General features: G+C 38.6%; 1 protein-coding gene across 4 annotated transcripts in view; it reads left to right on the top strand.

Annotated features, from left to right (window-relative positions):
• Window positions 1–4,553, top strand: part of znf609b (zinc finger protein 609b) — a 146,135-nt gene extending 141,582 nt beyond the window's left edge. For all 4 annotated transcript variants that reach the window (XM_041785291.1, XM_041785299.1, XM_041785284.1 and 1 more), the window contains one exon: window positions 438–4,553. Coding sequence is in view for 1 of the 4 variants with exons in the window: in XM_041785299.1 (XP_041641233.1) it covers window positions 438–481 (44 nt within the window). In the remaining 3 variants the exon portion in view is untranslated. The remainder of the gene's footprint in view (window positions 1–437) is intronic.
• Window positions 4,554–13,885: the final 9,332 nt, after the last annotated feature.

Genomic DNA, 13,885 nt, shown 5'->3' with positions numbered 1-13,885 from the left:
ATTTGCTGTTTAATTTGGAAAATCTTAATAATAGATCAGGAAAAGATTTGGTGTTCTTGACAATAAATAAATAGTGAATATATCAGTACTGAGTTTGGAAATATCAGAAAAAAGTCATTATAGTGTATCCCTAATTCATCTCACAGGGCTTTTGTTTTGATCTCATTTTTAAATCATGTTTGCTATATCCTGTCTCTGTGTTCAGTTCTGTTTTGTACATCTAAGGTCCAAACTGCAACATTTCTCATTAAATAATTTGATTGGTGCACATTTTGTAAAAATTTGGGTTGCTATTTCTACTTAAAGAGGAGGTTTTTGGTCCTGAGATGAGACCAGTTGAGAACCACCGCATTAAATTGCATCCTTGTTGTTGTGTTTTTGTGTTCTGTGGGAGATAATAAGCACTGACTGAGTCTTTTTCTTTGTATCTCTTGTAGGGAAACCTGACCGCCACACCTCAACCCTGCAAAGATTCATGTGACTGGCTCACATGTGAAGAGAATCTCCCGGGTGTTACCTTTTTAGACATCAGTTGAATGGTGTTTCTATCTATATTTTTAGTTTTTCTGCCCTGAAGCGAGGCAGATTGCCTTTTTTTTTCTCCCTCCCCTCGTTAGTGGCCCCAGATTTCCCAAAACCTTGGACTGTAACAGGACTGGTTCAGGTTCAAAGCCATTACTCTGCCTCATCACGCAGAGGAAACACCGACCCGCTGGTTATCTAGTCTTTGCACTGTCAACAAACACAATGCAAAAAGAGACGATTGGACTGCCAGAACAGCTTCTTTTCTTGTTCTTTTTTTTTCTTTTGACTGCATTTTTTTCTTTTTGGTCACACGCAGAAAGAAATTGGCAGGGGACGTTGGGGAGTCGGGTGGCTGATGGGAAAGGGGAATCAAACTAAATAAGACTGAGAAGATAAAGTGAATCACATTGAGATGATTTCAACTCTTTGGCTCATCGTATGCCATGACACAACAGTATATCCTAAACTTGACAAACGATCGGCTATATTTCACAGGGAGAGGGAATATGGCAACAGCTGCTTTCTTCAGAGACTTAAAGAGCCTGAGACTGAAGTTTTTTAAATTTCATCCTCCATCGTCATTGCTGATCCTCTCCCATCCTCTTTGAACCCTCACTTCTCGTTTCAGGGATGATGTCGTCATGTTTTATTGCGAAGGGACCGCGCACACCTCAACGGAGAATAAACACTATTCATGTTTTCTTTTCTCAGTAATGCTTCATATCATTATGTTCATCCTTGAATGTGTCTGATGCTGGTGTTAGTCCTGTTTGTCTTCACCATGTAAGGGTCACGTCTGTCTCTACACTCACTGAAACGGTGAAGCCACATAAGCAAACGATGATTTCACGGGGCATTGTCATCACTGCATCCAGCCACCTGTGGGGGTTTGGTGTTTTACTGTAAGCTTGTGCTTTGTTCACTAAGTAAGCTTGTTTTATTGTAAAAAAAATGTGAAAACTCTTCCAAATTATGCATTCTCCTGCTGTAAAATAGATTTTCACCCACTTTCATGTGCATTTATGTGAATATTGTCCCATTAAACTGCCTGCGTTTAATATTTTTGATCCTTCACAGCCTTTAACATGCAGTGGTTGGATTGACGCCTCAATGTGCCGCTGATTTGCTGCACCTTTGAACTTGATTTTATTCTCTTGACTCCCGCTTTATCATCTCATCACAAGCCCTTCATCCCAGCATGCAGTGAGCAATTTGACCTCTGAACCGCTGTCATCATCTCAGATCTTCAATCTCAACTCAAACAGATTTTATAAGGGTAAATGGGTAATCACTGACTATTTGGGTTGTTTAATCCATCAATGAACGGTGAAATTGGTGCTTTTCTTGCTTGTGTGGCTTCACCACAACACACATTCATTAGAGACAGCTGTAAGCATTCTTATTTATTTGTTTTTACCAGCCAGCTTTGGATTAGTCTTTGAACATCCCTGTCTAGTTGCTGCCTGTGCTGTAAGATCAACCAGCAGCACCTGAAGCATTAAGTGCATGAAATGACCCCAGAGAGCTGTCAGCTGTTACAAACATGAACCAATCAGATGCAGACAATGATCTTACGTTAAGAGGAAAGCATGAACCAGTGAACAGCTTGGAGCAGAAAGTTTTTATGGTGAAACAACAGAAGTAGGACCTCGATCATGTACATATTTAAAGCAATTAGCTCCTCGATGCAGAACTGTAAATATAGGCTCAGTCCAATTTCAAACTTTGCCCCCTGCTCCTCCATTTTAAGAATTTTTTTCTTAAGTCAGTGAAAACTTCCCCAATGAAATGGGACAACCCTTCAAGTTCGGACACAACAACAAAACAGGACATTTCAACAACAAATTTTAGAATCCTAGTTCAAAATCTAAATGACCTTAATGCATTGAAACAATAGTAAAGGGTGAGATTGTTGTCATCAGTTTAAACTTTTAACACTTCTTAAGCTGATGATTTACAATGCATTTTGGGAGATTTCCCATGACACTTGCATGGAGCGTGCCTCTGGAAAATCCCAGTTTGAAGGACAATGTACCCCTCCATTCCCGTAAGAATCAGAACGCCCTTCCCTTAAATGTGAATATGCAAAATGTAGGGGTGGTGCTCAGCAGCAGGGGCAAGGGGTGTATGGAGACTGAGCCTTACTGTCGTTTCAGACTGGGTGTGTGGTGGCAGCACAGTGGTTGCGTCACGGTTTGATTATTATTTAAGTGTGCATGTCAGTAAGATGGCGCTTTCACAGAGTAGCATCTGATGCACTAAGAATCTAAAAAATAGAAGACTAGCCTATTTTTTCCAGGGAGCAATACTTTGTTCAGCCAAAAAGAACATGAAAATGATTATCAGATATGTATGTCCACATCTGTGGCTGTTTCTTGGTGACGTTGAAGAGGCCACAAGCCGGAACATGATGGCATAATAAAGTTGTTCTCCACACTAGCTGGAGCTTTCTGATCCCACATAAGTTGAATAAATCAAAGGAAAAGTAAGCATACTACAGTTACACTTTCAGCGTGTACTTTTCACTTTCCAAGAACAAAATTCCCTTGGAAAATTGTGCCTAGTTTGTAGTTTTTGCTGAATTTGCCTGGCTCAACTACACACTGAAACACTTTGCTTATAGACGTAAAACTTGTGACGAAAGACATGACTATGACTGTAAGGAGAAGCTGAAACACACCTCAGCCATCATGCAGCAAACACGCACCCAGTCTGAAGTGTTAGTCTTCAAATCTACGCAAAAGTGTCCTGGACGACAAAAAAGACCCTCTTTGCTTTAAATCCCACTTCTGTTAGACCACTGGGGTATACTTCAGGCGTGGTATGTGAAATTCTCTCCATCTGCCGTTTACATTGATTTCCTAGGGCCTCTATAGACACACTAAGAGTTCATTTTTCTGCTTTGAGCTGGATGTGCTAAAATGATTCATTCAACTGAATGAAAAATGCTCACTCAGGCTGGAAACTATGAACGTTTCATGCTATGAAAACTGTCTCAATGTTCCTTTAAAGCATTATATGGAGTAAAATATTGACCATGTTGTCACTAAATTAGATTTTATTGATTTGGGTTTTTACAATCACTTTTAATGTCCCCATTTTTCTAGACGTTTCTCATGATATATTTTGTGTTCAACTCTGTTTGCCACCAGTCCATCTAACACCATGTGAAGTCGTAGCTGTTTGTTTCAACTCTACGACTCATGAAACGCTTCATTTCGAGGTTTTTGGACATTCCCAGTAAATATGTTGCCAGTTTCTCGTCCCCTGGAAGATTTCAAGATGGTATATGTTTTGATTTTTTGCGCATTTTTAAGAAGAATGGCTAAAATGAATAAGCTGAATGTGGTGGTGTTTGACTTGTACTTAATCTGTAAGGGTAATCTAGGCAGCTGTGATGTTGTCATTAAAGTCAGTGGGTTTTTAGTACCAGCAGACTGCATACAGTACATATAGTTTTATCAGACAATGGTTGTGACAAGTGCATTTGTTCTCCCTCTCTCTGAGAGTAGTAATGTTATCTCAGTAGTAAGCAAAGCCCAGTGAAAATCCTATATACTAAAGTGTATGAAAGCCAGAAAAGTAATGTTTGCTATCAACATATTGGAAAGTGCTTGGCTCTTGTATTTTGCAGGACTGTATTTGTTTCATGGTGAAGAGTATATTTATTGGCCAGCAGTTGTCTCAATTGGTGCCTAGTTGAACATTCTTCTGTGAAAACACAGAGACACTTGCTTGTTTGTCTTTTCCTGACCCACCTACTGTCACACAAACACCCCCCACCCACCCTGCATCCCCCCACCCTCCCAAAAAGAGTACCAGTCCTTCTGGTGCTTGCAAGGATGTTTACAAAGTCTTCATTTCTTTCTGTGTGAGAAGATTCAGAACTCTTCACCCTCTCCTCACCCTCCTCCTCCTCTCTCCCGCCCTTCAGGAGTTTGTGTAAAGTGTACATTACCATGGTTCTTTTTTATACAATACTCTGTAACTTGCCTTTGTAAATTTGGGCTGGAAAAAATAAATCTTTTTATGAGACAGTCTGTCCTGGGAACTGCTCAATGGCCTCTGCTCCATCGAGGTGGTGATAGCATAAATATGTTTCCATGAAGGTCTACAATTCCAGTTTGTCTTTGCAGGTTTCATCTTCAGAGTCAAGAAAATCACGCTAACAAAGCCTGGGTCATCATGGGATTGCATTCACTTTACAGAATATATGTCTTCATCATTCATTTTGAGACAAAAACGGGTGAAAATGTTTAATTTCAACATATTTCAGGGGGGAAAACATCACACTTGATTGTGTTTGGAAGCTGGTATTTACACTATTGCTCATATGAAACTTAACTCTTGTAACATTAGCTATAAAACGATGCTGTTTTCATATTTGTCTCCTGGTGTCTTATACACGAGGCTGTTGGTAAGGGTGGGTAAGCTTCCTGGTGCCCAGTACTATGTAAGTAAGCAAAACTCTTGAGCCACTTATTTTGGACTGCATTAACATCCCAGGACCTCGAAAAAGTCAGGGTGCTAAAAAAAGTACAAGGAAAAGAGCGAGAGAGCTGGCTGGAACACTCATTTAACCACAGCAGTCATTTGGTAACATTTGAACAAATCAAGTTTGGGTCAGGCTAACAGATGCACATTAGCAGAAAGACTAGCACCATCACTGCTGATCTGATGAACATGTGGTTCATGTCTTTGGGTGGGCCTGCTTATACCAGATGATGGCTTGACAAAAAAGGAAGTTGTTTTCCTTCTAAATCTGATATAAAACCAGCACCACGGTGGTGACTGGCTCATGAAACACCTTTTTTTCCTTGTCAGTCTGCTTGAGTCTTCTCTCTCTCTCTCTCTCTTTATTTATATTTTTAATCTGAACAGTGAAGTGAAATGTTAACGCGTACCTAAGCCCCACAGTATTGGCTGGGGTGCATTCACCATGGGAATTTAAAATATACCCTCAGAAAGTCAAGAATAGGATGAGGAGAGAGATAAGACACCCACTTTTTCTAACATCATAGAGTCTATGAGACAAAGTCTATGCTGCTTTTGCAAATCACTGGCATCTGTCCAAAACTTCGTATTTCCATTTTTCTTTTTATTAAAGGTACAGTGTGTAGAATAGGAGAGTATAAGCGATATCTATCAGTCAGATTTTAGATTGCAATGGTCACTTCTGATGCTCTAGTGAAATTTTAAAAATGTGTTTGTTATTTGGTTCCTTCTGTGGTACTGTAGAAACATGCAAGATGCAAAAAAAATCCAAGATAGCGGATTCCATGGAGGAGACCCTCCCTAGGTATAAATGAAAGGCTAAAACACTTATTTAGATAGATTCAATTATCAAAATTATGTTTCATTTTTACTTTGTTCTGCTTAATGATACTAGGCTAAATATTACACACTGCACCTTTTAATCAGTGCTATGAGTCACCCTTTACATCTGCCAGTGGGTTTTAACACATTTTGAAGCAATAAATAGTGTCAAAAAGATGCTATGACAATTCATTGTTTAATTATTTGGAAAAAAAACAGCATCTTTTTCACTCCCTAGAAAGAAGTAATTTTGGAGATACATGTTTTTGTCCCAATGCCAGCAAAATGTGATTATTAGCATGTCATAGACATTAAAGTTAGCCTTACCATGAGCGAGCTATTCTGAAATGATGGTTGAAGCTCCTGTGGAAGACAAATTAGTATGTTATCATCATTTAAAAAAAACAAAAAAAAAACATTTTTTAGGGCTGTCTAAAGATAACATTTTTAAATCATTCTTAATCTCAGGATTTCTAGAGTAATTGTGACTAATCCCATTTTATTCCATTTTAAAATTCCACTTTTTTGCATCTAAGACTTTTTGTGTCATTCTGGCTTTTTCTCGCATCTTAAACAACATAGTATGTCGGGTAATTGACTTCCTGTTTAGATACAGACCTGATTTTATCGGTAGATTCAAGATTATGACATGAACTTAACCACGGAAAAAGGAACTTGTTCTGGATTGAAAAGGAAAGAAGGGAACATTAAAAAATGCAGAGATGGTACAGAACTATTGTACTCCGGCTAAAATTTAAAACTACAATGCAAAACATAAAGTGTTATTTAAACTCATAGAGAGTTAAACTTAACATTTTAAAAGTGTGTAAATTAGCTGACACTCCAAATATTTAAACTATACTTTTGACAGAAATATTTTTTAATGAGAGAACTGCAGAGAGCACTTGAGAATTAGTGTTAAGGTGGGTCTCCTCTAGCAACAACAAAGCAGTCAACATCATAGCAAGGCAATGCATTCTGATAAAGAACTGTCACTATGCACCCCTGAAGGACACCTGAAGTCACAGGTGGCAACTATAACTCAGTGGATAACTTCACTCATGGTGCAAATTTGTCTTGCATCAAAAACGACAGTGAGCAAAAGAACCTCAGCAGTAATCAGCTGTTCTTGGTTGTGACATGGAATCATTCTCTCACTAAGTGCTGCTGTGTGGACAACAGAGGTGGAAAAATTAGTTATTCTGGTTAAAACTTACTTCAGTAGAAGTAAAAGTACTGTTTTCAATGTAAAAAAGGATAACTACCTCAAAAAGCTACTCAATAACAGTAATCTGAGTAAATGTAATAAGTTACTTTCCACCTGAAAAAAGGAAACGTTTGATAACACAAGGTGCAGAGGACTTTTGACTAAGCTGTCTGTGTTTTTAAAGTGAAATGAGACATTAAGGAGCAGGGGTGGACTTATTTTACATCACTGTGGCTGCAAGGAGACATTGCAGTGATTTTGAGTGTGTAGAAAGAAATGAGGCATGCGATTAATCACAACTGAAAAAAAAATCACTTATAGTGGATTGTAGTTAACTGAAATATTGCAATTAATCTTGACAATCCTAATATATTTACAATCTTGGGGTAAAGAACTGCACTTTCCACAACCACAGATTGCAAAGAGATGTCTCTGATTGGTTTTTGTTTCATGAAGGATTTGAACGAGGAAATTTACTCCTGAAGCTTGGGCCGTTATGAAGTGGGCGGTCTCTGTTGAGCCCTGTGATAACCAAGCAACGACCTTAATGGTTGAAAAATGAAGCAACCATGAAGTGCAAAAAGCTGCAGTTTCTCAAATGTCAACTTGAGGCTGGCTGGAGGAGAACTGAAAGTCATCTTTACACTGTACATCAAGCATGTTTGTTTTTACTGCAGGAAAATCATGTTTTAAGTCTGGTTCAAAGAGCAGCGGTGTTTTTTTTTTTTTATTATGTGCCTGTTTCAGTTTTAAAAAAGGATATCAAGCTATTCATTATTAGTGGCAATATTTCTACAGTCGATGCTGTATGTCTATACTGTATACCACATGCCTCCATATCAGCAAATAGAACAATTAAGTTGTCAGATTTGAACTCGGATTGATCAACATGACTAAATACCCATGAACGTGAGTTTTCAAATGAAAAAAGTTCTAAATTTTATTTCGTCCAGATTACAAGATTGCAGATAAAAGGAGTTAAATGTTTCTTCCTGTAGAAATTGAATGGCTGATGTCCAAGTAGATCAGAGAAGCTGCACTGTGACATCTGGCCACAGGAGAGCAGTGTCTCTAAGGAGGCCACCGTCTGTCTCAGCTAAATCAAATGTCACTTTTTATCTGGTTTGCTGCCATCTAACTTGGTGCACCAGTCCACATCCAGTCTAACGCAGTGTTGGTGTATATTCTGCTGTTCCTGGTGAGGAGCTTTTGTGTCATCTTTATGAAAACGTTTTTAAGTTTTACTCTGAGGAAGTATGTCATAGTGATATGATCTACTGATCTCGAAAAGTGCCCTGTTCTCTGAAATATATGTTGCACTAAGTATTACTTCCCCTGACAGGATGATGCATTTGCAGAGGTTGTGGAGTCATCTCGTAAACAAACAAAAACTGTATTTACACCCAGTGTTCCCTTAAGATCTGGCAAATGTGAGTGCATTTTCTTCCCTGCAAAACATTTGTATTCAAGTTTCTGGGTGCACTGCAGCAGATCTTGCAGTGTTAGCGCAGTAGCATAAGGGCAGGCTGTGCATCCTTGTATGAGAACAGCTTCATTTTAAATTTGAAAATAATTTTGTTCAGTTTGATCATTCAGAAACTTTTTAATCAAGGAGAAGGAAGAGATGTAATTTTCAGAGTTCACATTTATCATTTTAGAATGTGTGCAGGTAGAAAAAGCCAAAGCAGTCATAATTAAAAGCAGAGTTTTTGTATGCATGGGAAGCACTTCAAGCCAATGGAAATGTAGAAATGCAAAAACTTGTAATTGCAAAGTTTCCAGCCTGAAGCAGATCATTTTAAGATTTGAACTGAAATACCAAATTGAGCTACTTTATTGGTTGTGAATGATTCTTGTTAGCCTCTTTTTACTTTATTATTGACTGAGCAGCGACTGTAAAAGACCGAGAGTAAAAGGATTGCTGCAGCCTGAGGAGTATGTTGGCCGGCAGTCATTTGGTCCCTCTCTTTCGTCCATCTCTTCATGCATAGGGTGATAAAACTTTATCTCTGTCTGCCGCTGCATCCACTTCCCCCAGTCAGTGAGGATATTTTTAACTGCCCCTAATGCTCCTGAGCTGAGAGTCCGCTCTGTGCATTAACATAATGCAACATCAGTGACAGCGAGTGATTACGCTGGGGATGATTTTGTTGAGTGTAAATGTGAAATCTGATTATCCTCCATGCTCTGGGCTCGTTGGAGGGAGGGGGGTGTGGGCCAGAGGGGGAGAGAGAGAGAGAGAGCGAGGTTGGCTGGAGGAGAGATTGAGTGGGAAGGAGGGGTTAAGATACAAAGTGCTGAGCTGATGGCTTTTGCACACAGCAGCTGGCTGGCATCACGACAGGACAGGCCGCCGCACACAGGAAGGATACCTCCAGGACGCTTTCTCCGCTCACTGTAGGACGCTGACGCTGACTTCCAGGAGGTGTTCATGGGATGCACTATCTACGCAGCCAGCCCTAAGGCCCTGCCCGCCGACGAGGCCCCCGGCCAGGACAGATACTACCAGCTGCCCCACTACGGCCTCCCTCATGGTAACTGCAGTCAGAGGATAGCAGCCAACAGAGCCAGGTCAGTGAAAAGCACACAGGAAGTGCACTGAAGGTCTGAAACACTTGTATTTACTTGCCATATCAGTCGCTAACAGGAAGTTGAGTTTTCTGTCTGAACCAATCACAGCAGAGGAGATGCAAAGAGTTACTTGTGTCATGGAGGACGTTTAAGCGGAGACATTGATGGTGTAAACTGAGTACAGTGACTTAAACACTAGGATGATACATGAAACTTTCAGATTTGATGCAAACAAAAATTTTAAAGAAGTTATTTGATACTCTATCTTACACAAGTAGTCAAAACGTTCAGTCAAGATTAAAATGATGATGCTGGGTGTGTTTTTTGAATGGGAACATGCAAAAAGCTGATATTTTTTGTTAATAATTGCGTTTGCAAACTCCCCATAAAGTCAAAAGTCCATTCTCCACTTGCATGTGTTTCCCATCAGACATTTTAACTGCCATATGAAAAAACTGTCATTATGTTTTCCAAACTCTGCCCAGCTTTACCAGAAATTTTTGCCACATTCTTCACCAAATTTCATGAAAGTTGGTCCAGATTTTCATTAATACCACTGACATACAAGCAGGACTTGGATCCCAAGTGCTTTAAGGGAGATAATGACAAGAATGAAAGATGACAGTGTGTTTAGTGAGAAATCTCAGTTGTAGCATTTGCTCTCTGTGTGCATTTCATTTTCACAATCACTAATTACAGGTTTTGCAATTGATTGTGATATATATAAACAATATGAGGAGGACTGCATTGCAGGTATATCTAATTATAATAAAACGGCTGAAAGAATGTGCTTCTGAATGCCATCAGAACTTTTTTACAAGTTTTTCAAACTGCACCATATCTTTAAATTCAATGTTTGCACATTAATAGATGCAGGAGGCAGATGTAGTTTGGATGAACCTGTGTGTTGGTGTGAGCACCTATCACACTAGAGGCAGACAGGTGCAGGAGGAGGAGAGACTGAGGGCAGATTGATTAAGTTCATTAATGTCAGATGATGTTCTTTGGAATGGTTGAATTCGTTTTTAGAAATTGAGCGCACATGCGGCATGTGTTCTACTCTAATTTACACAGCAACAGTTGACAGTTGTGTGATGACTTCAAAGTGCAATTAATCTGCATACATTTTCTAACTGCATTATACTTTTTTGTAATTAACTAATTGGAACTAATCATAACTACTGACACTAGGGCTGAATGATTTGGGAAAATAATCAAATGTGTTTGTTTTTTGTTTTTTTTACCCAATATTGCAATTGCGATTTAATGTGTGATTGTTTCTTAAGTTCCTCATCTCATGCATTTTACAACAAAAACACAGAACAATTAGTTCTACACTATAACCAACAAAATATTCAATTAAAGTAGGGTAGAACAATTTTCAAAAAATATCTAATTGTGATTGTTTTTTTTTTACTCATTTTCCAAATTTGATATGAACTGTTGTATTAAAGGGAATGGTATTTTTCATATAATTCTCATATATAATAAGAAAAACATACAAAAATGAAGAAAGTATGATTTTTTTGTACACTGTTCTAAAAACATGGCATGAGACTGATTGCATGATATGTAATGCATAACATCTATGCTGCAGGAAAAGTTCTAAACTGGTATTTTGACATAAATGTCAGATTAAACAGAAACAGATATTTGAAACAAATATACATTTACAGCAGAAATGAGCCATTAGTAATTTATAGTTTTTCAAATGTTAGATCAAAAACATGTAAAAGGACAGTATGCCATGTATTAAAAGTCAGCTACTTTATTACTAATTATCAGAAGCATAACAGTATCAGTATTGGTTCCAAACATCACGCTTCTGCATGCTAACTCACATGACAAATTTTTTGGATGGAGAAAAAAATCTGTCAGACACGGTTGTATTTACACACCAATCTATGTGGTGATAACAGCCCTAACTGTTTGCTAAGCACAGAATTAGGCACAAAAACCCACCTCTCCTAAACTCCTCTGCTGTTTTAAAAGCTTCTGGGTGTGAAACCAGAGAGCTGAAGACATTGATGATGCTAACACATTTTAAAGGCAGTACGCTGATATGCTGAACTAGTGTTTTATGCAAATGTCGTCTATTTTTCAAGGTAACTTGGTGACATTCAGGACATTAAGAGTCTATGTTAGTTAGAGAAAAATGGTCTATTGATGTGTGATGTGAGCCAAAACTACAAATGTTTTATCTTATAAATAATAGTTACAACACTGAGTCCTATGTTAGGTATACTCTAACTAGAAGACAAAGATTACTATGTGCACAGTTACATTCAGGGACTTCAGATTTAGCGGTAGACACTGGCAGGTTTAAAGCAGAGTGTTTGTTGTGTTACTTTGGGGAAACTTAGAATGAGATTCATTTTCTGTTTTACTGTCCAGTTTATGGTCATTTAAGGGATGTATTCATTAGCAAAATGTCTGATTAATGCTGACTTTTTTGTGGTTGGATGATTATGAAATACCTGAGTTTTGCTTCAGGAAAGGAACCTTTTTTTATAGCACACTACATCAGCAAAGCTTGGGAGAAAAGGCACCAATGTATTGTTTATTACTGAGGACAAGATCATGCAACTTTGTAACTGCTTGTAAAGAATTGATGTTTTGGTATTTGGTTTGGTTTTCCTGGCGTCTTATAAACCCATGAGGGTTGGCTTCTTTAGTGCATGACACGTAAATAAAGTACAATCAGCCACACATTCAGGCTCTGCACTTTAACTTTGGTATTTTAGTCTTTGAAGCACTTCATCATGATTTAATTTAAGCAGGGTTGTTTAACATTTTAATGTTAGATTTTAGTTAAATTTGTCAGGATGTGTCTTTAACTGTGACTTAGTATTGCTCTCATTTTTTATTTTTACCTTTACCACAACAATTTACCTTTTTAGGCACTAATAAAGATACCTTAACACTCGAACCTTTAAATATCACCTGATATCAGCCAGGCTGATAATCTGTTGACTCCTAACTAGTTAACACAACTGTCGTTCACAGTAAACCAATGCTTTTTTCAGCGCTTCAAGGATTTTATGAACTGTTTTGGATGGATTTTCATTAAATTACACAACATTTCACTGAAAAACTGATGTTAAATATGTTCTTTAGCACCATATACTGAAACCTATCCTCAGTAGTCCAGCCTTAAACACCGGTACCAAACGGGAGTCAGACTGTATACTCGGTTAAAATGGTAAAGCAGATATTAACCCAGAAGAGAAATTAAGTTTTTGAGGCTGTTTTTACGAGGATAGTTTGGAAATCACCTGGTTAAACTTGCAACTAAGATTCCCACTATCAAGATCTAATTAAGCAAAATAATAAATATGTGTCTGTTGAATGGCACAGATAATTTCCTTATTTTCATTTTACAGTGCATTCAGAAGTATTCAGATACCTTTCACTTTTTCAGTTGTGTCAGGTAACAGCTTTAATACACCCCGTGAAAAAAATTAGTTTTATTTTCACTAATCTACACTCAGCACCCAATCATGACAAAGTGAAAACAGATTTTCAGAATATTTTACAATTTTATTAAAAATACAAACTCAAGTGAGCATTCAGACCCTTTAGCCGATAGAAACACTTTAAATTTAGCTCAGTTTCCTCCCATTTCTCTGGATCCTTGCTGAGATGTTTCTACACCTTGACTGGAGTACACTTGTGGTTTCTGCTGCACTGAAGGATCCCAAGAGCATGGTGGAAAAGTCTGGCACAACCAGGACTCTTCCAAGAGCTGGTCAAACTGAGCAATCAGGGGAGAAGGGAATCCCACTTGGCTTGTATTTGGAGTTTTTTGCTAACTCCTATTGGGCTTTCATGTGTTTTCAATAGAGAGGAGACTCCTATCTAGCCACTCTGCCATAGAGCCCAGATCAGTGGAGAGCTGTGGTGATGGTTGTCCTTCTGAAACTTTGTCCCATCTCCACACATGATCTCCAGAGCTCAGTCAGAGGGACCATCAGGTTCTTGGTCACCTCTCTTGCTAAGGCTCTTCTTCCCCTATTGCTCAGTTTGGCCGGTTGGCCAGCTCTTGGAAGAGTCCTGGTTGTGCCAAACTTCTTCCGTATGAGAATTATGGAGGCCACTGTGCTCTTGGGAACTTTCAAGGCAGCAGAAATGTTTGAAGACTTCCCCAGATCTGTGCTTTGCAACAATAGTCTGTAAGCTCTGCAGGCAGGTCCTTTGTAGGGCTGACAGCCTCAAGTCGATTGGTCAATGACCTCATGCCCGACCAAAATTCAACTGGTCAAACAA

The sequence above is a fragment of the Cheilinus undulatus genome, linkage group 1 (genome assembly GCF_018320785.1).
Source record: "Cheilinus undulatus linkage group 1, ASM1832078v1, whole genome shotgun sequence".
Taxonomy (NCBI): domain Eukaryota; kingdom Metazoa; phylum Chordata; class Actinopteri; order Labriformes; family Labridae; genus Cheilinus; species Cheilinus undulatus.
The sequence above is the reverse complement of the archived record's forward strand: the minus strand, read 5'-3'. Positions and strand labels throughout refer to the sequence as shown.